This window comes from Halichoeres trimaculatus, unplaced genomic scaffold, assembly GCF_033239565.1.
Source record: "Halichoeres trimaculatus isolate MK-OKI-2021-1 unplaced genomic scaffold, fHalTri1.1 fHalTri1_scaffold_10, whole genome shotgun sequence".
Lineage (NCBI taxonomy): Eukaryota > Metazoa > Chordata > Actinopteri > Labriformes > Labridae > Halichoeres > Halichoeres trimaculatus.
Genome location: NW_027437187.1, coordinates 28451514 through 28477075, shown reverse-complemented (window position 1 = coordinate 28477075; position 25562 = coordinate 28451514). Strand labels below are relative to the sequence as shown.

The 25562-nt window shown below is 39.7% G+C and overlaps 1 protein-coding gene across 2 annotated transcripts; it reads left to right on the top strand.

The window, feature by feature from the left end:
• The first annotated feature begins 2014 nt into the window (after positions 1-2014).
• On the top strand, positions 2015-25562 carry ano5a (anoctamin 5a). 2 transcript variants are annotated; one of them, XM_074678337.1, is made up of 20 exons: positions 2015-2350; positions 5287-5345; positions 12188-12295; positions 16485-16553; positions 16820-17104; positions 17196-17315; positions 17446-17561; positions 17646-17780; positions 17884-17989; positions 18106-18166; positions 18355-18506; positions 19160-19234; positions 20664-20892; positions 20984-21156; positions 21249-21346; positions 21471-21601; positions 21717-21922; positions 22010-22209; positions 23492-23597; positions 23707-25562. In XM_074678337.1, exons 1-20 carry the CDS (start codon positions 2281-2283, stop codon positions 23935-23937), a joined length of 2730 nt encoding a protein of 909 aa, XP_074534438.1. In that variant the 5' UTR covers positions 2015-2280; the 3' UTR covers positions 23938-25562. The 2 variants fall into 2 exon arrangements, with proteins under 2 accessions (XP_074534438.1, XP_074534439.1); XM_074678338.1 differs by lacking the exons at positions 2015-2350; positions 5287-5345 and adding an exon at positions 11091-11402.

The window sequence follows — 25562 nt, the reverse complement described above, 5'->3', positions numbered from 1 at the left end:
TTTATGGGTCTTGCTATGGGATATCAACATGTTTTTGAAATTAAATCTTAAAATCTGCTTCAAGAGTTTTTCTTCTCAAAAAGCTACTCAATATCTGTCAGGGTATGACATGGTTATTTTATTCCAAGTACTTAACACACAGCTCCCGTTGCAGCCCTGTGGGTATATTTCTGCTCCTGTAAAAAAAAGAGAAAGAAAGAAAGAAAACTAACATGTCAAGCGGGTGGCCCTCTGTGCCTTGTTATTAGAGATGATTTAAGCATTAGCCTTCTTAGAGAACCTAGGAAAGTAGTGCACACCCAGGAAGACACACACGTCAAGGAGGAGAGGTGATATGAGGCTGAAGAAAAAGTGGTCGTGAAAATGAGCGGCTGTATTTCTGTACATGGCCACACCCCACAGAGGAGGATAACATAATTACACCAGTACAGGGCCGTGCAAACCACTTCAAGGGCAACACAAGGGGGGGGGACCCTACAACTAAATTCAACCGGAGCTGAAGTAGAGGCCAGAGAGTGGGCTGGGAGCAGTGAGGGAGCTTCTGGTTCTGTGTCAAAGTGAGAACAGACCAACAGATGTGCATATGACTGGAAGGAGAAGCCAAACATCTCAAACTAAACAAAACATGAGGCTCAACATTTCAGTGACTGCTACAGGGTTCACCCAACTCCACCTCTTCTGAATTTCTAATTAGTTTCTATTTTAGTACTACAATCATAGTCCAAAATGCTCCATGAGGGTTCAGTCTCAAATTATGTCTTGACGAAATGTCAGGTAGTGGACTGAACTATCTCTTGTGGGATCTTAAACATGAAAGAGTTGTGGAAAGGGATGAATAGAGAAGCCCTGGTTGGCTTTCTGAATTAGTTACTCGGGGGACATTTTGCTAAACAAATAACCTTATCAAAAGGTCCATAGTAACAGGGTATAAAAACACATTAACTCATATAATGATAGGCTTGTGTCTTTGTTTAGGTAAGCCTTATTTGAATAGAAACAAATGAAAAGTCTTGAATTGCCGTATCTCACATATTGATGTTGGGTTGTTTAGAAACTTGGTTTCCCAAACCAAATCTTAATTTATCATCGACTAACAATGGTCCCATTTTAAAACATTATTCTGCTATATTTGCTGAATATTACTCAGATATTATATTGATTTAAAATCTATATGTATTGTCTCCTAACTGTTTTCTTTGTCAAGTCACATAAAAAAACACCTACAGAAAGTCATATAAATACTTGTTTTAGATTATGTGACAGATGTGAAAAATTATTAAACTCTTCAAGAACTTGATTTAGAACCCTTAAACTAATTTTGTTTGGGGTTAGACTGATCAGAAAGTAGTCAACTCATAATTATGACAGTATCCCATTACTATAACTAAGTTTTTTACAGTAATGACTGAATTTCTAATTGATATAACTTATTTCCTCAATATACAGATTTGATATTTCACAACTATGGCTGAGTATATCAAAGTAATAATTTAGTATGTTGTAATTCTGAAAAATGAGTTTCTTTCTCGTTATCATGACTGAGTTTCTCATAATTAAAACTCAGGTTCTAAGAAACATCACTTAGAATCTTGTAATTATGACTTATTTTTTCATAATTACAACACAGCATCTTCATTTTATGACTCTGTATTTCAAAATAATAACTCAGTATTTTATAATAACGACTATTTATCTCAATACTTTGACTTAGCCTTTCACAATTATGACTTAAAATCTCATTGTGATGACTTATTATTTCACTATTGAGACTTTTTTATTATTTTGATGACGTTTTTTTTTTTTTTAATTATGACTTAAAATCTTATAGTCATTATTTAGTTTTTCCTAACTATGACTTAGACAGTTTCCTGTTATCATGATTTAGTATCTCATAACTTTCATTATTGGGTCTTACCTCAAGACCTCTTCCCCTTTTTCTTTTTATTTTAATTTCTGTATTTTTTTGGCCGAAATGGGCTTCCGTAGACTTTGATTTACTCACCCTAAAAAGAAGCTGTTTGACTCAAGTGTCTCCTCACCCCCAACCGCGCTCAGACTATTGGTTTCTGGTGTTGGAGCCACTCCCCTCCAGAGCCTCCGTCTGTGGCAGGAGTGATGCAGCAGTCAGCAGCGGTCAGAGGGGGAAGGGGGGCAGTTTGGCGTGTAGCCTGTCCCATTAGCTGAGGCGTCTTACAACCGGCCGACTGCGAAGGCAGCACAGAAGTCGTCTGGCTGGGAATACCCCGCTGCACATGAGGACCGATACACGAGGGACTCAACATGCACCGAATAACGGGAAGGACAGGAGGGGACAGTCTGATTGAAATGAGCCCGACTGACTCTTTCAATGGTGAGTTACTAATATCTGTCCTCTAACAGAGTCTTACTTTGGCTTTTTATATTTAGCTATGCTCCTCACTGGTGTTTGTATAGCAACCCACTGAGAAATGAATAAAGACAAGTATAGCTGGGCAAATACCAGTTTTCAGACTAGATATGTAAAGGTAAACTTATATAACTTGTTTATTTTATGGAGTACTTTTTGAAAAGACGTTTTTGAGGAACAGATGTAACACTAGCGTGACTTTTTGGGACATACAGTAGGAATTTAGCTCATAAACATGAACTGAAACTTCAAATAACCACACCCTTATGGTGAAGTTATAACCTTTACTTAGCCTCAGCAAAAGTTCATGTTCTACCTAATGTAAGATTTATATTATTGTTGACAAGCCTTTCTGGCACTACAGGGGGGTAACAGTGTTAATATTACCAATAACAGCAACACAAACCACATTTACATAGAAGCAGGATATTTAAAAATCATTAAACAAACATTTTGTCTTCTATTTTAAAGTAAAGTACACAATAACTAGCGTACAGTCTGAGCTTTTTTTCCATGAAAGCAGCAGTGACCATGAGCCAGCCAGCCTCTGACAGCTGGCCTGCTTACTGGAAACACTCTGTCACCAGCAGACAGCCACTCTCTCCACAGGCACTAACCCCAAACCTCTGCCTGCTTCAGGCTGAACACGAGATTCAAACAAACGCCTTGGACACTTTTTACCATTTAAGGTGATGCCAAAACTGAGACTGAATCTCACTGGATGCTCTTCACTAACACTGTCGTTATGAATCAGTATAAAACTGTTCTGTTTCATGAGCAGAAGTGAGAGAATTATATTTAAAGTCACTGTGAGTGATCATTGCAGGATCATGACCTTTAGTTACTGTTACCTTATTGTTGTGTGTTTATGATGTTTTTAGACAACTGTGTTTTGCATTGTTTACACACACAGCTCTGTGTCAGTGACAATCCTTATCTTGACCATTTGAATGAAGAAAGGCTGAGGTTCTACCATGATGGCTGCTCAGAGTTAAAAAGATCTGACACATTACAATTAGGTCAGATTTCACACACACACACAGCCACACACACAAACACAAACACATTAAAACCACACAGACCAGGCTGTACAGATTACCAAACCATGATTAGTTGTAGTTTAACCTCAGCTTGCTGTTGCATTAGTGTCAATACTGACTTTAAATTCTTACTGAATGCATGTTTTTTTGTGTCTGTAGGTGCATCAGCTTGTAAAAACAGTTGCAGGTGTGTGCATCTGTAACACTTAGCTTTACGCAGGGCAACGACCAACAACTTCCTGTTAGAGGAAACCCACTGTTTACATTCACATTGAGTTAGAGCATGTGTTAACAGCTTTGCCAAGTTTTTGTAGTACTTATTACAAGCATGGATACTTAACTTATTTTAGTCATACTGAACTGTAGTACCTGTAAAAACACTTTATTTGCTGTCTCTGTTTTAAAAATCTCCAGCTTCTCTTTAGATTATCATTACAGCTGAATAATTAATGTAATGATGATTACCGTCTTGGATCTGTTGGGTTTCTGTAGAGGCAAAAAAAAAGAAACAGAAGCAGCCTTGTAGCATTTCCACTGCGATCAGCTGCTCTGCATTGAACAAAGCCCTAACTGTGGAGGCGTCTTAGCTTGGCTGGCAAAAGGGGAGGCCAAAAGTGACGCAATACGGTGTCCAACTGTGCAGAAATATGCTCAGCTGTTTGAGATACTTTCTCGGAGCCTGTAGACAAAATGTACATTATGGTCCGGCTGTAGAAGTCAGAATAAGTGTTAGAAGTAGTTTTCATGAAGTTGAAAGTATCATGGTGTAAATATTGTACTTTTTTTTACCTTCTAAAGAAATACAAGCATTAGATGTTCACTTATAGTTGCAGCCTTTGTTCAAAATAACCTTTAAAGTGTGCTTTTGTAATGTGCTTGCAGTGACAGCTGGTGGATATCAGCCTTTAAACATCCTCATCCTGTCATTCAGAAGATAAACAATAAAGCAAAACATACATTGTGTATACAAATAATAACAGCACGTTTGATTTTTAAAAGTTACTCTGAGATACTATAATGGGTTAACTAGCTTAGGAAAAGTTTGCAGAACTGAAAAGTAAAGGTTGTCAGTGTGAAGCTGCGTTGAAAGGAGCTGTTGTAATAAACGTCATATATTGTTAGTTTGAACCCTGAACAGCTACTGTCTTATCTTAGAGATGGAGGCAGAAAAGAATTCAAACATAATACAGGGTTTGAGTGCTTGTTTAGGCTGTGTAAGCATATTTTCTGTGTTGGGTCAAACTAAATATAACCTCAGAGAGACCATCAATTAGGCCTGCTGTACTTCTATTTCAAAACCCAGAGGCTGAGCCCTCTTCTGCGTCGTGTTGTTTCTCCTGTTTGGGCGTACTTCTTGCTGTCATACTTCTCCATCAGACCTGACATTTGATTATGTAAATTTTCCTCAGGATGCACCCAAGGAGCTTTTATTGTATTTGACAGGCAATGAGTAGCAGGTTGAGACAGACAGACAGAAGTGTGTCATGATGAAAGCCATGTTTGAGTCAGCTTTCACTCTCAGGCCCAAAGAGAGGCTTTTACTAGACTTCATTTCCTGATTCTGTTGTGGTTGAATCAAGAAAAGAAACGTGGCTGCTTGGTCTATCATAGAGATCCTGCTAAGTCATGCTGTCTGGTCATGCTGCTGGGGTGTTGCCTTAAAATGTTGCACAAATATAGACCACAACATTGGCTGTGTGTCAGTGTCCTTCTGTTCACCCTCAGACAGCTGCACCTCAACTCTACCACCAATAACCTCCTCGTCTGGGATCCTCTCCCGTATTTCCCTGCTTTAGGATAAACACTTTCAAGGAATGCTGCTTTAAGTTAATTTTCTTCTCCTGATGTTTCTGTCTACAGATGATGTGAATGGCTACCAACAGCATGCCTCGGGATCTCTCCAGGAGGGACAATCAGAGGTAAACATTAAACCCACCACCTGCTCACACTCACTCATCGCTTTCATAGAGCAATTTCCACTCTGTAATTTAGTTTGCTTTGATTAGAGAGGAGCATGGAGGTAATTTTAATACAGTTCTCTTCAAGTCATTTCATTAAACCCTGTGTTTGAGCATGTTACTTGTCCCCTCAAATATCCCCTTTGTTCATTTGATCATTAAGGCCCAGTGAGGACTGTATAAATGTTTTTTACCATTCATATATTTGCCTGCTCATAATCTACACTTTAAAATGAGTTTATCAGCTCCAAAATCTGTTATTTTTAAAGCTAGTTCTCTGTTTCTTTGAATTCCAAAGAGAACACAAATCCACAATCCCATGTCTGCCAGCAAAGAGAAGCAAGATCTGTCCCTTTCCCTGAAAAAAAACAATTTCTTGCATTTATTTTGTAGTAGTGGTGGACAATGGAGCTGGACTGGCAAATAGAAAAAGCACACAAAAGAAGAAGAAAGCTAACAAGGAGAGTTATAGAGCACAAGTTAAAACAAGGGTTGAGCTGTTTGTGATAATGTTCATTTTAACCCTCATGCAGTAGTTATTCTGCAGTGGTCTGTTCAAACTTGAGAGTCTATGATTGAAATGATGAGTGAGGTTATGTTAGGTCTGCTTGTTGAGGTTGGAGTTGGTAGATGAGCTCTGGGACACTAAACTACAAACTGAGTTTACAAAGTTTGCTTGTTGCCACGTAAATACATTACCTCATCACTTTGTATCCTGAAAAAAGCTGTCTCGAACAAAAAAATAGTGTAGAAAAGAAGAAATGCTCTCCATTCAAACACACGCCTTGGCAAGAGATGCATTCTTATGACCGTGGGTGATGGTGCTCATGGGAAACTGAGTTTTTAACTTGGAAGAACACTTCTGAATCTGGTGAAAGGTGTCACTGCAGTCAGCGCAAAAGAAATAGTCCCCACAGCCCTGTAAAACACATATCTCCGTCCTAGAACGTATGTATATTCTCAAGCTCTCTAAGAATAATTCTTCTTGACATTATCAAATCTTAATCTCCAGCTCACGTCCTGTACTTGGAATTTCATTGTTTTATGTCAAATGTTTGATTTAGATTTCCTTCCTTCCCTCTGGATTTTAGTCAACAGTTTGTGCAGGCTTGGTGGGAAAGTTCAGCTGCTGGAGTGAAGACGGACACAAAAACACCCACTGTTTCAGACAACAACACTGCAAAAACAAACAAAACCCTGAAATCTTATCAAGTGTTTCTGTCTTATTTTAAGTAAAAATTGTCTTATTACACTTGATTTGAGCCACATTCAGCTTATCAGTCCAGAAAAATGTTTTGTTTCAAGTTTTTTAAAGATAAAATGAGGTCTGAATTGCTTGTAACAAGTAAAAAACAATCTGCCAGTAGAACAAGAAAAATTGGCTTAAAACTAGAATAACGTCATAATACACCTAACTTTTCTCTTGACACACTGGCAGATTTCTTTAAACTTGTTACAGGCAATTCAGACCTCATTCTTGTCTTTAAAGGTCCCATATTGTGCAGAAATCACTTGATTAAGTATTTTAGTGAAATTTGTGGGTCTTTGGCTTTCCTCCCAGCCCACAAAATGTGATATGTCATGACAAACCTGTACCTAGTAGTGCTTGTGACTGTAAAATCCTGACCTAAAACGAGCTGTTTGGATTTTGGGGATTTGCTGACGTCAGCGATTCCCTTTTTTGACCAATCAGGAGCAAGTCTGACCTGATTGGTCCACCTGAGCAGATACCCCCAAGCCTCCTCCCCACCCACTCCCTTCCCCGCTGCTGCTCCAGCAGCCATCACTGCCATCACTGCTTTGTTTTGGGCTGTAAACAGCCACATGGTTCCCTGCACAAGCTTCCCATCTTGGAAGAAGACAACAATAAGTGGCTAGAGTTAATTTATCAAGGAAATGTGCCAGCTACACTCAGTAAAACCATGCATGTGTGTGCTAGTCACTTTACGACCAACTGCTTTTCCAACTTTGGACAGTACAACAGAGGGCTAGTGAATAGACTGGTCCTGAATCCAGGCGCATTACCAACCATCCACCAACAAACCTCAAACCCTGGAAATGTGAGTATTTTAAATGCTGTGTGCTGTGGAGCAGATGTAAGAGCTTTTCCTCAGTGTCCCCCCTGTCTCTGTGTTAGCTTCAGGATGCTAACTTTATCTGCGGTTAGCCTGTAATGTTACGGTAAACAAGCTTTGCTGTTTTCTAAACATTGTGCACTCGGAGCTTGTGGCGCCGCTCTGAGTGACGCGGAAGAGCGGTACGGTATCAGCGGTGGCTCATTTACATATGAAGGTCACGCCCACTAAATTAGACCGTTCTGAACAGAGAGACTATGAGAGCCTGGAAACAATGCTGCTGTGCTTGATTTATTGGCTTTTTGGACCAAAACATGTTACAACCATTTCATGAAGACATCAATGATCCATATTAAACTGCAGAAAAGGAGCATGATATGAGACCTTTAAATAACTTGAAACAAGACATTTTTCTGGACTGGTCAGATAAATGCGGCCCATGTTAAGCCTAAAAAGACATATACTGCTTAAAATGAGACACAAACACTTGATAAGATTTCATATTTTTGCTGTTTTTTTGTATAGTTGCATGCCAGTTTCTTTAGAAAAAACAAGGATAACCCTTGTGCTCCTCTCTGTTCTCTCTCTTTGACACTGTACTTTAAGTCTCCTTTCACACCTGATACATGTGTGGACACGTGTGAGTCTCTAAACGTCAGTTTGGCCTCCCTGGCCCCCTCTGACCACAGCGACAGTCCACAGCGTGAGGCTCAGACCTTAGAGCAAATCAATGCTTTGAGCGGGGTAAGACGCCCTTTGAGGACAGTTGCATGTTGGTGTGTTTGTTTCAGAGTTTTCAGTCCTGACCTGACTGTAGCCATGCCTGCTGTGCTCAGAGTGAAACAAAAAGTTTAACACAGTGTGTGATGTGCTCAGTTTAGATATCCTCTGTGTGACTCTGGCTACAGTTTGAGCTGTCTGTCGTTGAATTTATTGTGATTTTAGGCTTCACCTCACTCTCCCCTCGGTTCCTCCACAGCTGGCGAGAAAGCGGGCGCTTTTCCTGAAGTTTCGTTCCAGGGTATGGCATGGTAAAACAGGCTTGTGATGTGATGCAACCATCTGCATATGTCTGTCTGCCTGCCTTTTCTTCCTCCTCCTTCAGGAGTCCGTGCAGTGTTGAGAGTCTCAGTTGGCTGTTATGTGCAAAGAAATGCTCTGACACCGGAGATAAAATCAATACATTGCTCAGCGCTGAGAGCTGATGTTGACTTTGATGCTTTCTGCAGAGAGAAATGGAAAACATGAAGGCATGAGCTGTGTGTTGACGCATCAGAAGAGCTCATTAAAAATGGAAAAGGCGCCTAACTTGCTTTGTTCTCACCTGTGATATTTGTCTGCTTCACTGGAGAAACATCAACAGTCTGCTGGAGTCGCAGCATAATTACAAATTCACACTTCCACAAACACATGTGTAGCCCAGCACCTAGACTTTACTCTGAATTCATCCTCTAAAGCAGATTCAGTCATGTAATGCTCTCAGACCTCTTTATAACACTAAAAGTAAGTTCTTTGTTCCACAGTTTGTTGTCTCTGTGAATCAAAAATGACTCTTCAGCAGTTAATCCTGATAACAAATAGATTAAAGCTCCTCAGTTAAGTGGAGTGGAACATTACAGCAAGGAGTTTTAGAGGAGAGGCAGCTGCACATCTATAAATTGCCTCCATAATGCAGGATAGGAATATAAGCTCAGTGTATAGCACTCCTGCTATAGGAAGTTTAATCCACACATACTGTATGTGATCTACAGGAATGTCAATGTGAAGTTTTAGAAAAGCAAAGTACCACAAATCATTTCAGAAAATCTTAGAGTTAAAAGCTTATTATTGTAATAATCTATAGTAACAGAATGAAGCTTCATTATATATTTATAAACTACCAGGGATATTGAAACAACCACTCAACAACCATGATTCTAAAAACCAAACAAACAAAAAAACAGAAAACCCTTTAAAGTTGTCAGGAGAGTCACCGGGTGAAGGCAGGACTTTGTATCATGATACTGTTACTGAGATATATATATAAATCAAAGAGGCGACCACTTCTATTTCAGACTCCTTCAGCACAAAAAAAGACCTCGAGGTACTACTTTAAAGAAACCTCTCCCTGAAACTAGTAGCCCGTTTTTTCTTACACCATGTTCTACATTTACCATCCTTAATTAAGATGAACAACATTCAGATGTCCAAACACCCAGTAGTTAGGGGTTAGTTGGTAAATGTATAGAACTTTGTGGTCTCTACCAGAAACAGCAGATGCACTGATTCCATACTACTGATCTGTAATTATGGAAAATTAAAGAGTCTCTGCAGCAATGTTCCACTTTAAGAAAGCACCCACCCAGCCATAGCCAACATGGTCCAATGTAGGCTGTGCGAACCAGTGGTTATGATGTATGCGGGAAATCAGAAGAGGAAAAATACGGGAAAGATTAGTGCCACTGGAAAAAAAACACTTGAAGAGAAGGCCAGTGAAAAAAAAATAATTTCTTTGTTTTCTTCGAAAAGCCCCCAAAAAATCTGACTTCAGTCTCAGAATCCCAAGATTGAAGTCAGAATTTTTCTTCTGATTCTCAGGTTGAAGCCAGAATATTATAAAGCGCTTTGTGGGAAAAGAAAAGATTACCAGCCTAAATTATCAAGTTCTATGAGGTCAAGATTTTTAATTGTTTCTCAAAATTCCCACTTATTGATAAACAAGGTTGAGAACAAAGTCAAAACTCTGTCAGAACTTAAGAATTAAAAAAATATATATATTATTATTGCAAAATTCTAAAAAACCTGTTGGAATTCTGTCTTTGATCTCAGAGTTCCTGGAAAATGTTACAAATCTGACTCTTATCTTAAAATTCCAACAAAGAATCAAAATTTGGCCTTCAATCTCAGATTTCCCCAAAATCTGAAGAAATCTGACTTTAATCTCAAATCCTGACAAAAGTTTGGAGTTCTTTCTTTAATCTCAGCATTCCAACAAAGTGTTAGAAGACTCTGCTTTAATCTCAGTTTACAGCAGATTTAAAATCCTGACTTGAATCTTTAAAATCCCACAAATTTTGATTTCAGATATCCGGACAAGGTATGATAACCCAGATTAAAGTCAGAATTCGTATGAAGTAAATTAGAATTAGAAATCTGACTTTAATCTGAGAAATACAACCAAGCATTATATAATTTACTCTAATCTCAGGATTCTGATTTAATAGACACAAAAAGGAGGCATTGATTGGCCTTTTCTTTAGGAACAAATTTTCTTCATGGAAGACAGTTTGAACACTTAAACACAAATGCTTTCAATAGTTTTTGCAGTTCTTTTTAAATCTCACTTTTGTTCCCAAAAAACAGTGTGTGGCAGTAACTCTCTGCAGTTAAAGGAAAATATGACAAACTTTCATTGATTAAGCCTCATTTGCTCTTTGAACACAGTGTTCTTTGGTCGACAGAACGCTTAATGGATCAGAGATTAGATCAGAGCAGTGAATCAGTATGAGCAGATTATGCTCCAGTAATCAGTCAGGATTTTCCGGAGTTCGGCTTTGTCTGAGCAGATTCTGATTTTTCAGCCAAGGTATCTTCTGATACATTAGACGCCATGTTGTTGTTATTCTACAGGCGGTCAGTGCTGTACTGTGCAGTGATATCACTTCTCCTTGTCCAGTGCTGCGCCCTTATCACATTAACTAGCCAGCCAGCCGCGTTAGCTCTGCCATCCCCCTGTGCTGATGTCATCTCCAGGAGTCTCCTCCACTCTCCCTTTTCTGGATGTCTGAGCGAGTGGGGGCTTGTCCTGAGAGCTGAGTGGAGTGGATGGAGCTCCTCCAGCCGGGGGATCAGTGTGGAGAGGGGGAGAGGAGGAGTGCTTTCAGGGCCGGACGTTGCTCCCCTGAGAAAGGCTGCTTGAGCTTCCGCTGATGCATCGTAGTCGTAAAGGGAGTGGGCCATGGAGGTAAAGTGCTGCTTGAATACTCAGAGTTGTGCTGAGGAACAGAGGCTCCTTCAGGATTTTGTAGTTTTCGTGATGCTAAGTGTCTGAGTCTCTGGATTGTTTGCAGCCCTGGGTAGATGCAGGTAGCTTCTGTTGTGAGCTGGTATGTTGACAGGGGCTCATGGGACATGGTTATTTTTAGCTTTCTGAGCAGCTGAAGCAGCAACATGAAGCAGACATGCCCTCCTTTCCTCCCTTGAAGCATTCCTGTGTAGCTCATCCCTCTTAGCCGTGTTACTGCAGAGGAGACAGCCACCGGAAGGCTAGTTGTACTCATACACATGCTTGGAATTTCTTAAGCCCCTAGTACAGGTGTTTCCAGACACTGTGGACTCAAGATTACATGTCAAGATACAGAAAAAGCACAAGGAAATAGAGTTTCTGGCTTCCTTTTGCACCTTTTATTCCCTATTTTTGTCTTTTAATTGTTTTTTTTTTTTTTGTGAGATGTAAGGAGGTTGGAGGTCAGAGCGTACTCTTCTTTAAAGCCTTGGTTTGTAACTGAAAGGCGGCATGAGCAAAATGAAACATTGTAGTCACAGGGGACCTACATCTGTGATGATGTTGCTTGTGTTTGGAGTCTAATTATGATAATCACTGTTTTGTCTAATGTGAAATTGGAGGCCTGGGTTTGCTATTAGCCACTCACACAGCTTGCCGGCCTGCTGTGGTGGATGCATCCAAAGATTTATCAACTGTGTGTTTGTGTGTCTAAATGATGCGACCTCTGTTCTCTCTCATTATAGATTAACAAAGAGCAGCAAAGCAAAGACTCTGTGTTCTTCCGAGATGGACGGCGGAGGATTGATTTTGTCCTCGCCTATGTTGACGATAAAGATGGTGAAAGAAAACAGGTAAGATTGAGACCTTTGACTGCTGTTTACACTACTTTCATTTGCATATTTAACTCACAGCACACACTTTCTCTTCCCATTGTTACTTTTGTTCATATCCAGCATATGTCAGCAGTCTGACAGATGTGTTATATATTTTAAAAAGAGCTCATTATTTAGAATAATAAAGAATAAAGAGAAATGTTATTACCACCTGTTGACTGAAGCAGTGGGTGCCGTGTCCCTCTCTGTTTACACGGAAACGCTGATGGGATGAAAACGCTGTAGTAAGCATGCCAGGCCTGTAGGTAGTGCTATAACTGTCTTGTCTAGAAGCAGCTTTTGGGAGAAACTTTTGTCCCACAGTACCTTTCCCAGTGACACCCATATGGCTTTTACCTCCTGTTATTATTGATACTTTTATACATGAAGAGATGGGAAGGAGAAAAGGGAAAGGAAACTGGGCAGAGATAGTAGAAAAAAAGATTACAAAAGTCTCATGAATAATTATTGCAGTATATACAGATGGATCAAAGGAACCTAAGAAGGGAAGTACGGGATTTGCTTTTGTTATACCACGTCTAACTATACATGTTGAGAAGCGTACAACTGATCATTTATCAGTATATACAGTTGAGATGCTAGCTATTGCAATGGCGCTGCAGTGGGGAGAGTATAATACACTTAAAAAGATCATTATATGTTCAGACTCATTATCAGCCCTTGAATCACTTCAGTCCATGTCATCTCTCTGCAGACCAGATATTCTCTATGAAATTCATGAAACTTTATTCAGACTACACCATCAAGAGGCAACAGTCAGATTCATGTGGGTACCAGCACATACAGGTATTGAGGGGAATGAAATTGCAGACTTCTTTGCAAAAAAAGCACTGAAACTAAATAGGATTATGGAAATAACATTTAGTAAATCTGAAGCAAAGGCAGTGATAAAGAACAGAATCATGAGTGAGTGGCAAAAGTGCTGGGATGTAGGCAGTAAAGGTCGACATCTTTATGAAATTAAACAAAAAGTGGGAAGAATGGAAGTCATAGGCAAAACAACCAGGGAGCAAACAGTTATGTCAAGATTAAGACTAGGTCATACCAGGTTAAACAAGACCATGAATTAATTGGAAAACTTCCAACAGGGAGATGTGACGGTGGAGTTGAGGATGAAACAGTGGAACATGTTATATGTAAGTGTCAAAAGTACAAAACTCAAAGAGAAATTATGTTAAGGAAACTACAGGAAAGTGGAATTAGAGTGTTGAACCTTAAAAATCTATTTTGTTTGGGAAAATGAGAGTATAAAGCAGTGTTTGATTTTTTTAAAACAAACAGAATTAATAACCAGAATTTAGTGTAAGGGAGTTTATTATTATTATTATTTATTTATTTATTTATTTATTTATATTTATTTATTTATTTATCTATCTATTAAATTGGGAATCGGTCTTTGTCAGTGACGTCATCTACAAGCCCCTCGCGCCATTTTGGTAGGTAAACGGATGTAAACAATAGAGGTTAACACTAGAGGTAAACGGAGAGGCAGTGAGGAGCTCTACGATTTTATACAATGTTAAAACTAAAAAAAAAACAAAAGCCAAACGAGCGGAGACCATATCGAGATAAGCTGACGAAAGATTCCAGGGAAAGATATTTAAAAAAATTTCAACAATGAATAATATTGATCGGTGCATTAAGATGCACTGCAGAGTTTGCGAATGTGACGTCACCTGACAAAGACCGATAGGGACCTCTGGCTCACACTCCTGTTTGGTAGGTGGCGGTAATGCACCTCTAACGTTGGATGCCAACCGCCGTAAAATGAGAAGAAGAAGCTTTTGGGAGATCTCCACCGAAGTAGAGTTGAGCCTGTCATCTAGTGTATTGGGGTTAAAAAGTGGGGCGACAGATGCACATTTTGTTGAAAGACAGACAGAAGATACGGCAGATTGAGCAGCACAACACGGTAGTTCGCGACGATTGTAACAACGGTTGCTCTGTTGTATGCGCACGCGAGGCGGAGTGTGACGTCAGCGTTTCTACTAAAGACGCCGGCTTACTGTTTACACGGCAACGATGTCGGGAGCGTTTCAGAAAAATCCCACTCTGGAGGCCGTTTTCAAAAGTTTGCGTTTTAGGTCGGCTGAAATGCACCAAAAATTTTACGTTTCACCCTCAAACCGTCGTCGTGTAAACGGCCCTAGAGGAATTCCCCAAAGTGTGTGTATCAGCAGCATACCCCAAATACTGATAAAGTTATACCAACTGTTTTCCTTTGCTTGTATCAGTAATCCTCTCAGGGCTTTTCCTAAGAAGGTCACACCAAAGATAAACTCACAACAGCCTTTTCTCAACGTTTGAGGCCCTTTCACACAGTTTTAGACCCTGAGTCTTTTCCTGCCTGGTGACTCCGCCAGCAGTGTGAGTGTTTGATACGAGGATGTTATACTTCACATTCATGTGTCACCGACCTGCTTTATTTCAGCAGACTCACATTACACTAACAGCCTGATGGGTGAGTCAGCTCTCAGGCCTGCTGCCTGGTCAGAAACTGTCTCATTTTTTCCACTGTTTAAGGAAGTGCAAATAGGGGGCCAGTTCCTGTGTTTAAACCACATGTGTTACAAATCTTTGTGCTAACAAGACAGTTTTTGATGACAGGGGAGATTCCTGTCTAAGAGTTTGTTACTTCACACACATAGTTCGGCTTATTCCAAGTATTTTAGGATGACAAAATGACAAATGACTGTGACATTACTAATAGATCTCAGTTTCTGTTTCACTTGATGACTAATACAACTGATGTCAAACTTGATACAGATTTTTTTTAATGGTTTAAATAAAGTCTTTCCTTGGATTTATTCACATTTTCTGTATTTCATTATTTTACTTCTGGGTTACATTTCTTATTTTACACTTATTGTATCATAACGTTGCACAATTTCAAAGACATGCTACACATCACTTGAAGTGTTTTTCCAGTCTTTAGCTGCTTGTGTATGTTGACTGTGTTTGTACTGGTGTTTGTAGTGTGACCATTTCTGCCGTGGATACAGTATTAAGAGAAAAACTGTTATCGTCCCAATAAATTTTTGTTTTATTATACTGAGGAAAGCATTGGTTCAGGCAGGGCACAAGTAAAGCTCTGTCGTTGCGTGTCCTTGTGTGCTATCTGTGTGCTATCGCTCCATATAGTGTCCTCTTGGTAAAGGTATAGATATGATTGCTCTGAAGTGCATCAATAAAAAAAGAAAGAGGGAGTACAAAAAGACAAAGGTCTTAAGTTGTTGTTGTTTTCTTTTTGGTCGCATTCACTTTTTTTTTTGTTTTTGTTGCGCAACATCCTGTACAGATAATCATCTTTTGCAAAATCCGTCTCTGAACTATGTTAGAAAGCTAACTTTTAGGACACTAAATAAGAAGAAGAATGAATAAGTGAATGTGTCAAGAATAAAGAAAGTATCAACACAAATTAAATTACATCAATAAGGGAATGTGACTTGTTTTTTCCTTCTATTTTTTTTTAACTAAACCAAAACCTTAAAGTTCATCACAAAACTAAACTTAAAATCACTTTATCCTTTCATAAGTTAATATTTCTGAATTCCAGGCAATAAAAAGCTTCTCCTTTGTCCTGTCTGTCTGTCTGTATACTGGAAAAATGAAATCTTTTCAAGTATTTTTGCTTTAATTTTCAGTAGAAAATGTCTCAAGTCCAGAAAAATGTCTTGTTCAAAGTTATTTAAAGACAAAAATTAGGTCTGAATTGCTTGAATCTGGCTCAAATCAAGTATAACAAGACAATTTTTACTCATAGTAAGACAAAAACACTTGATACAATTTCAGTTTTGCAGTGCATGCTTGTTAAATGACAATAATAATAAAAAAGCAACAAATAATACTAAATAAGTCTTAAAGCTACTTGTAAATCTCTCATCATGAGAGGAGGGTAAGAGGAATGTAAAATGTGATAGCAAATAGCAAAATGTATCCTTGGGGTTTTTTTTGCGGGGTCTTTGCTACTGCTCTCCATGTCAGAAAGGGGAGATGTGCTCTCCCCACCTCAGGCTTTGGCATTCTACATGCGGCAGGGCAGGGAGCTGACAGAACAAAGCCATACCACTGAATGTTACTGAATGCATGCAGATAATTAATTATTTTCAATACTTACTGAATGTATCTGCTTTTATTTCCTCTGAAGGAAAAGAGGGAGGTGTATCAGGCAAATCTGGAGAAAGTCGGCCTGGAGCTGGAGACAGAAGATAAAATGGTAAAAGCATCAAGTCACTAATCATTTATTAAAAGGCATATATGAATGTTTGTGATTGTTATGTCATATGTCTGATTTGTATTTGTTTTGAAGCTCCGTTATCAATTCTTCTTAAGACCAAATTATTTTGACGTTGATGAAATTAACTCTGTGATTTACCGTCATACTACAGTTCAATGAATTTACCATAAAACCCAGATTATTTTTGTGGTTTATGAATACCTTGCCCTGAAGTAACCCCATGTTAACTGTCTCATTGTCTGTAGGAGTCAGAAGATGGAAAGACTTACTTTGTGAAGATCCACGCTCCATGGGAGGTGTTGGCCACTTACGCTGATGTACTGAAGATAAAGGTCCCGTTCAAGGCCAACGACATCCCTGACAACAGTGAGATGCCCATGAACTGGCTGTCTACCCCTTTCCGTCTGCCGGAGCACATCATGCACCCTGAGCCTGATTATTTCACAGCTCCTTTCAACAAGAGCAAGTCGGATTTCTTCCTGATTGACGACAAAGAGACGTTCTTTCCTCCTTCTACTCGCAACAGGATAGTAAGGATATTCTTCCCTTCAAATCACATTGTTTTTCTTTCACTCTGCAGTATAAATCCTCAATTTCCAAGTTTTTCCTTTCTGTGCGCAGGTCTTCTACATTCTGTCTCGCTGTTCCTACACCCATGAAGAATGTGGAGACAGAGACAAGAAGGGAATCAAACGTTTACTGAACAACGGCACCTACTCTGCTGCTTTCCCCCTTCATGATGTGAGCCTCATTTTTTTACTTCTAAATTCTTTCACTTTCTAACAGAAGCTCCTCTTCAGGTGTTACATTGCAGGGATGATTTACTCAACAATACATGTGAAGTAAAGTGGGTTTTTTTGTACTCTTGCAGTGCAGATACTGGAAAAAATCACGGGATCCTAACTGCGAAAGTGAGAGATACAACCTGTACAGATACTGGGCTGGGTTTCGATCGTTCTTTAAGGAGCAGCCCGTGAATCTTATAAGGTAAGACTTTGACGCAGAGTAGTCAGCTTTCTAATCTAGCATCAAAGGAAACGTACAGAAAAATGATGCTTTTTCGTTCTACAGGAAGTATTACGGGGAGAAGATTGGTATTTATTTTGCTTGGCTGGGTTTCTACACGGAGATGCTCCTGTTTGCTGCTGTGGTCGGGACAATCTGTTTTATCTATGGGTTCCTCACCTACGATGACAATGAATGGAGGTAATTTTTGATCCTAAATTAGTAGATATGCCTTAAGATTTGCAGCTCCTGTAATATTTGGTTATTTTTTTGTCTGACTTTATCATTCACCACATTCTTACAGTCGCGAAATATGCAGTGATGAGGTTGGAGGCAACATAGTCATGTGCCCGCTCTGTGACAAGAAATGTGGCTACTGGAAGCTGAACACAACGTGCAACTCCTCATGGGTGAGACATCTGAGCTTGTATACAATCACAGTTCATGTTCTTTAAACTATAAAGGATGTATTAGGCGCAGTTTCAGCTTTATTTCCTCATTCTTATCAATTATTCTCTTCTTTCAGCAATCACATCTGTTTGACAACGTAGCAACCGTGTTTTTTGCCATATTCATGGGGATTTGGGGTGAGTAATAATGACTGCGCTGAGCTTTGCCTGTTTTTACACCAGTGCACCCCCTAGTGGGAGCTCCCTGACTAGTATGACTCATCTAAAATCATTGTTTTTTACTCTGAGTTCACCCCTCAGGTTTACTCTCACCCAGATAAAAATGAAAGTGAAGGCTTACAGTCAGGGGTCTATTTTCTCTGCAGTGACGCTGTTTCTGGAGTTCTGGAAGAGGCGGCAGGCTCGACTCGAGTATGAATGGGACCTGGTCGACTTTGAGGAGGAGCAGCAGCAGCTGCAGCTTCGACCAGAGTATGAGACCAAGTGCACCAACCGCAAGCTGAACCGCATCACTCAGGTGTTTGTGTGCTCATGAAACACTAATATACTGTATGGTTATTCTTGAAAGTAAACGTTGACATAACCTCAGTATTACGTACAGATTAAAGTGTCTTTTGCATCGTCTAGATTGAGGTTAGTTGTAGTCATTCATGAGTGCAGTTCCTGAGGTGAAACTGACGGACAAAGATATGTAAAGTAAAATGTGCTTCAACTTGCTTTGACCACATCCTACTCATCTGTAGGAAATGGAGTTGGTTCTTGAAAGGACTCCTACAGATCTATTGGGGAAATTGTTTTTGTGCTGGGTCACCGTGGTACTCTGGGTAAGGGTAGCACTTTACATGGAATGGTGAGGGGGAGACTTCAGTGTGGTGCAGTTTGTGTGGATAACAGATTTCTGGAAAGACTCAGAGGCTCGAGTTTCCTCCTGTACTGCATTACCAAATGTCTGTTTGCTCGGTATCTTGAAATGTTACTGCACAAAGCATGACATCACCAGGAGATCAGATCCTGATTGAAACGCCTGCACACAAAGTGCTCCAATTCTAGCTCTGCCTCTTGTGTGAGGCAAGGGAGTGAAAGAACCAGGCCTTGTAGAGCTGTCTTTTCAGGATTTAACACAGGGCGACTTACTCTCCCATGTCCATGCTTTGCTTGCTTACGATTTAGGAAATGGAGCCGTACTTACCCATAACAACCAAGTGTGCACGCACATGTCTGTCTGGAGCCACCGTCCTGTTCTGGGTGAGCATAGTATCTTTGGTAAACTTGGTGAATCTGTAGTTTTTCTTTCCTATCATATTATCCGTCATCTTTATCTAAATCATGTGACCAGAGATGTTCTGATACCCAGTTTAGGAAACCCCTTTGATTGTATCAAAAAGGCAACAAAAAACAGACAAGTACATACAAACAAGTAGCATTGATATTCATTGTTTTTAGCTTCAAAACTCGTGTTTTTGGCCACTACTTGTAAGTACTGTTTATGGTGGACAAAAATTAAGCAATGCTGCGTAAACTACAATAAAAAGTGGTACAATTATGTGGCAAGCAATTGAATTCAACAACAGTCAAGTTTCAGAAACCACAGATTTCTCCTCAGATAGTTTAAGGCTGTGGTTTTAAATTTAAGGTATGGATCATTAAAACAGTAAAAAATATGAATGAAGTTTGATGACACAAATCACTACCTGTGTATCTACTGTCTAGATTTTTGGGATGAATTATACCACACCAATTGCCGAGAGTAGGGATGCACAATATACACGGTATCAGCCGATGTTAGTCATTTTTTTAACATTGGTATCAGTCGTTATGTTATTGTTATTGGCCGATGTTTACTCATTAGCTGCCAGCATTTTCTGAGCATCTTGAACAATCTTTCAAGACCCAAATAACATTGTTTTCTATGACTATGTAAACACCAAAACTACAAAAGAAGAGTGGACCATCTTCTTTTATGTCTCTCTTCCTGTTTTTGATCTAAAAAACAGACAAAATGTACTTTTTTGATCACATTCACCCTGGGCGCTCCATCCTTTGTTCTCTCCATGGTTGACTTTTCTCAAGATTGCGCCACTCTTTCTCTCTGAATTACCTGAACACATCATCTCAGATTGTTTCTTTTTTTTTTTTACCAATATCATTGTCAGTAAATACCGGTATCAGCCAAAATTTTCATATCGGTGCATCCCTAGCTGAGAGGTCGACAACTTTAGCTGGCTCAAGTTCTGGTATTAGGAAAGTTGCCAGTAAGATAAATTGGTACTGGAACATCTCTGTGATCTGGATCAGTATGTATAAAACTAAATGTATCCTAAATGTTTTTGGGGTGAGACAAAGCCAAAACACTTAAATGGATCATGCATGAAACATTAAAATTAAAAGAAAACATTTATTATTGAGAGCTCTCACTCCTAAGATCTAATTTTTCCGGCTCTATACATACTGGGACAGATACGATCCCTCTTGTGTACTCATGTTGGTAAAAACCTGAGGCATGTGTGCACACTCTCACAACCCTCCTAACATCTGTGTGTCAGCTTCCTCATTAACTCATCTGTATGTGTTTGCTGTTAGCACATGCATCACAGTCAGTGTGTTGTCTTCACCGTACTGTCGTCTTGCCTTGTGGTTGTCTCCTCATGTTGTCACTCTCGTCTCTGCCCTGAAGATCTCATTGATCATTGCCTGCATCATTGGGGTGATAGCGTACCGCTTGGCGGTGTACGCAGCCTTCGCCAGCATTATGAAGGACAATCCCACCACCCAGCTGCAGGTAGTTGGTCCCCTCATCACGCCACAGCTGGCCACCTCTGTCACCGCCTCCTGCATCAACTTTGTCATCATCATGATCCTCAACCTCATGTATGAGAGAGTGGCTGTTTGGATCACTGACATGGGTGAGGATGAAGAGTGAGATGGAGAAACAGATTATTATGTCTCTGTTTTCGTCTTAAAAGTGGTTTCAAATCTTTTTCATTATCTTTGCAGAAATTCCCAAAACTCACCTGGAGTATGAGAACAAACTGACGGTGAAGATGTTCCTCTTCCAGTTTGTAAACTACTACTCTTCCTGCTTCTATGTGGCGTTCTTCAAGGGCAAGTTTGTCGGCTTTCCTGGAGATTACCATTACATGTTTGGCAGCAAACTGAGGAATGAAGAGGTACCAGTTTTATTAAATCATCAAAGATTAGCGCTAAACAGAAATTATCTTGTAGTTAACTCTCCCTGTGTCTTAATCTGTCTTCCTTTTAGTGTGATCCTGGTGGTTGTTTGATTGAGCTGACCACACAGCTGGTGATAGTGATGACAGGAAAACAAGTGTGGGGGAACATCCAGGAGGCTCTGGTCCCGTGAGTGCTTGCCCTGGTTTATTAAAAACCAGCTATATCTGAGAGTATAAATAAAGTTAGAAATGAATTTTGAGGGTCAATCATGTTGTTTCAAAGCTCTCTATCCCCACCTTGTGGCCTCCAGGTGGCTGATGAACTGGTGGGGCAGCAGGAAGGCACGAAGCCACCCAGAGAGTCTGTACAGCCGCTGGGAGCAGGATCATGACCTGCAGGGCTTTGGACAGCTGGGCCTCTTCTACGAGTACCTGGAAATGGGTAAATCCCCTGTCAATAAATCACACAGAAACAAGATACTGTAAATACAGTGTCCTGCAGATGGTGCTGTTTCCATCCTGCTCTGTCTCACTAACCTGCCTCATCTGTGTCTCAGTGATCCAGTTTGGTTTCATCACCCTGTTCGTGGCCTCCTTCCCCCTGGCTCCCCTGTTGGCGCTCATAAATAACATCATCGAGGTGAGAGTGGACGCCTGGAAGCTCACCACTCAGTTCAGACGTCCTGTAGCGGCAAAGGCCCACAGCATCGGAGCCTGGCAGGAGATCCTCAACGGGATGGCCGTCCTCTCTGTCGTCACAAATGTAAGGGCATGTTTGTTCCCTTTCTATCTGCTCATTATCTGGTTTGTCTCTTGTTTTCCTCACATTGGTTCTTTTCTTTCTCCCCAGGCGTTCATCGTGGCCTTCACCTCTGATATGATCCCTCGTCTGGTGTACATGTACGCCTACCAGCCAGAGGAGAAGCTGAATATGAAAGGCTACATAAACAACAGCCTGTCTGTGTTTGAAATCGCTAAGATCCCACTGCCCAACAGACCTGAAGACGGAGAAAACCCTTTCTGGTTCAACAGCTCCATCACGACCTGCAGGTGTGTGGGAGTTTGAGAGGGAAACAATGATTACTGTGGTTGAACATGTTTCTACTTCCATTTAACATACGGATCCTTTATTCAAGTACAAATTTGTTTCTTCGCTCATCAAAACACCAGACGACAAGTTGAGCCCCTATTCAAAACTGTACTGATTCAAAATACAGCATTACACTTTCAACCAATCAGTATTCGTCCTTCGGAGTTGTCTTTTACAGTGCAACATTTATAGATTATTTATTCTTTTATTATAGTTTATAACTTTGGTTTTTGTAGAGCTAAATCTTTGCATAACTATGTCCTCCCCAAAGGACTGCAAAAACTCAAGGCAGCTGTAAGGAGTTTTTAGCAGACTATGAAACAGACTAAAATGTAAACTCTTTTTATTTATTTATTTTTCTTACAACATAGAAACGATTTTTATTTACCATTTATATGTATATGTTAGAATTACAAGATAATTACAGCATTGAAATTTCAACCAAAAAGAAAAACAGTAAAATATAGAAAATGATTTGGCCCAATCCACTTTGCTTTTTTGGATGTCAGCCCAGTAAAACAAAGTTTTCTGACTTTTTTTTATAGTTCTGTTGTTAAAATCAGAACTCTTTTTTAAATAGCAGAAAAATGTTTTGTATTTTACTGACTTAATGCAAAAAAAACATTTAGTGGCCATAATCCTTTTGAGCAAGAAAATGATGGTTTAAAGTTTTCTTTTTGAAAACAATGTCCATACACATGCAAGGAAGCTCTGAAAAGAGATGAGAGGTGTTACTTTGTCCACCAGAGGCGCTTAAATCAACAAACTGAAATAGGCTTATGGCTCATGGGCTAGTCCAGTCTCTTTGATCATAATGATGCAAGATCATGTGTCTTCAGTTATCATCCGTGTTATTATTTATTTATTATGAGCGTTTAAATTAATTTCCATCCCACATTGGACTTTGCTTTGCATTAAGAGTGTAAATATACAGAAAACAAACAGAATCAGCCATACAAGGCAGCATATATTAAACATTAAACAGAGGAATATACAATGTAATTGAGTTTTGCAACTCAGCTCATCATAATGTATGAAACAGGTTAGCTTCTCAGTGTTTTAGACAATCCTATTGATATGTTCTCTGTCACGTTTGTTTCTCAATTTTTCTTTGCACAGTGGATTCAAGAAAGACGTTAAGTTTTCTCGTGTTGTTTCCTTTAGAATTTTTTGCATTTGTTTTTATTTTTGACTTCATATTAATTAAGACATGTCAAATACTAACTTGTTTATTTTTTATAGGTATCGGGATTATCGTTACCCTCCAGGCCATGAGAAGGAGTACTCCCACACTATGCAGTTCTGGCATATTCTAGCTGCTAAGCTAGCTTTCATTATCATCATGGAGGTAAATCCAGACTGTAAAGCTTCAGCCAAAACCAAACACAAAACCACGCAGGTGTTAAAGTGTCTTCATTTAAAGTAAATCTGACCTTTTGTTCTGTCTTCCTCACCAGCACGTGGTGTTTATAGTGAAGTTCTTCGTGGCCTGGATGATTCCTGACGTGCCCTCTGATGTAAGAGCGCGAGTGAAGAGAGAGCGCTACCTGGTCCAGGAGTATCTCCACAACTATGAGGTGGAGAAGCTGAAGGTCCAGCTCAGCCACAACAACCATGAAGAGTGCACCTGCACCCCGATGATCTATCCGTCTTTACCCAAACATGAGGTGCTGTCAGAGTGTCTCTAGCCCAGCGAGCTGCTGCTCTGCCAGCTCCACAAAAAGGGAGGACGTGGTGAAATAGATCATATGTTTATTATGAGTCTGATCTATCTATCAAAGAGCTAGAGGCTTCTTCTTATCACAGCCATCCTTCTCCTACTAATCTGATGACATCCAAAGTGTACACATGTGAGAGACCAAGTCACCATGCATGCTGAAACTGAGGCAGGTTGAATATGTCTCTTCTTTTGCTCTCTATGTTAGAATCAAAGTGCTGAGGATAATCTTAACTTGCTGTAAGGGACAGAGAGGAATTTGAATACACTGTGCATAAAACAGGCATCGTATGCTTGTTTGAATATGAGACTATTTATTTAAGTGCCACTATGAATAACCAAAGGTTAGCTGCCTTAATATATCACACTCTTACTGTATTATTGGCTCTGTCTGCCAATACAATAACAGCTGATGTTCAAGCTTGCTTTTATGAAGTTCGGTTATATTCTTTATTTATATGCACAGCTTTATGGAAGCTCCCAGCGCCATAAACTTTAATTTGATAACTTTATTTTTCTTCAGTTAGTGCAACAAATGTGAGTGTTTTTATTTACAGCTTTGGGGTAAGAGCACAGAAGTGACAAAGTTCTACCAAAACGACTTCTGATTGGCTGATCACATTTTGTTTTAACAACCAAATAGTTTCTCCAGGCCAAAATCTGACTCATGAAGTTGTTTGTTTTTAACCCGAGCTGTTTGTACTGTAGGAGGGATAGATTGTGTCCTGCAATGGCCAGTTGCTGAGCAGCACTATTAACAGTGAGTCTGAGATTAGAAACTCAAAATCCTCTGAGAAAGTGAAGAGATCCCTTTTTAATGTGCAGTTTTTCACCAACACGAGCTAATAAAAGCCTTACCTGCCTGCTCACCTCTGCCTGCGCCCTCCCACAAAGCTCATCGGCCATCGCCTCGCTCCGCTGCTGCTGGTTTCCTCAGCTGCGTCTGTGTGAAGAAGGAAAGATTCACATTCTGTTTTTGATTTTTGCACAAAGCACTTAATGAAACCAGACTACCAAGACATAAAGACATGTTCGTCTACTTCTTGTCATGACACTATGTGTACATAATCAGTGTTTGGAAGTAGCTTTATTGATTATTCTTGTTTGTTAAAAGTTGTACTGCAGGGAAGATGGAGCTCTGAAGTTGATGATGTAGCTTTTTGTGTTAAAATATGAAGGACATGATGTTTATTAGGCTGCCTGCGTAAGTATCTGCTGTTGAAGAAATTAAAGTTAAGTTAGCTCGCTGTGCTACAAGCTCAGGCAACTAGATGCATGAAGACGTGACCACGTAGCAAAGAGCAGTGTTCAGGTTTCCCTGTCTGCACCTGCGCTCAGCTGAACTGAAGCCTGTTGATGCCTTAATCCATCCAAGACTTTTATATATTGCATTTTCCTATTCCTGTACATCTATTCTAAAGTCCTCTTTTTTTTCTTTATGTCTACTTTTGTTATGCTTTGATCCTCATTTTATACTGTGGCCATACTTGGAAAATGTTGAATTGTTTACTGTATGCATTAAATCTCCATTCTTGAATTTGTCTTTTTTTGTATTCATCTTATCTTTAAATGTGTATTGTAAAAAAAAGAAGAAAT

Excerpts from the sequence above, each read along its gene's own strand:
- ano5a (XM_074678337.1), top strand. The coding sequence starts at position 2,281 with ATGCACCGAATAACGGGAAGGACAGGAGGGGACAGTCTGATTGAAATG. Across the intron at positions 16,554-16,819 it reads TGGAGACAGAAGATAAAATG|GAGTCAGAAGATGGAAAGAC; the intron begins GTAAAAGCATCA and ends CATTGTCTGTAG. Across the intron at positions 17,562-17,645 it reads CAGCCCGTGAATCTTATAAG|GAAGTATTACGGGGAGAAGA; the intron begins GTAAGACTTTGA and ends TTCGTTCTACAG.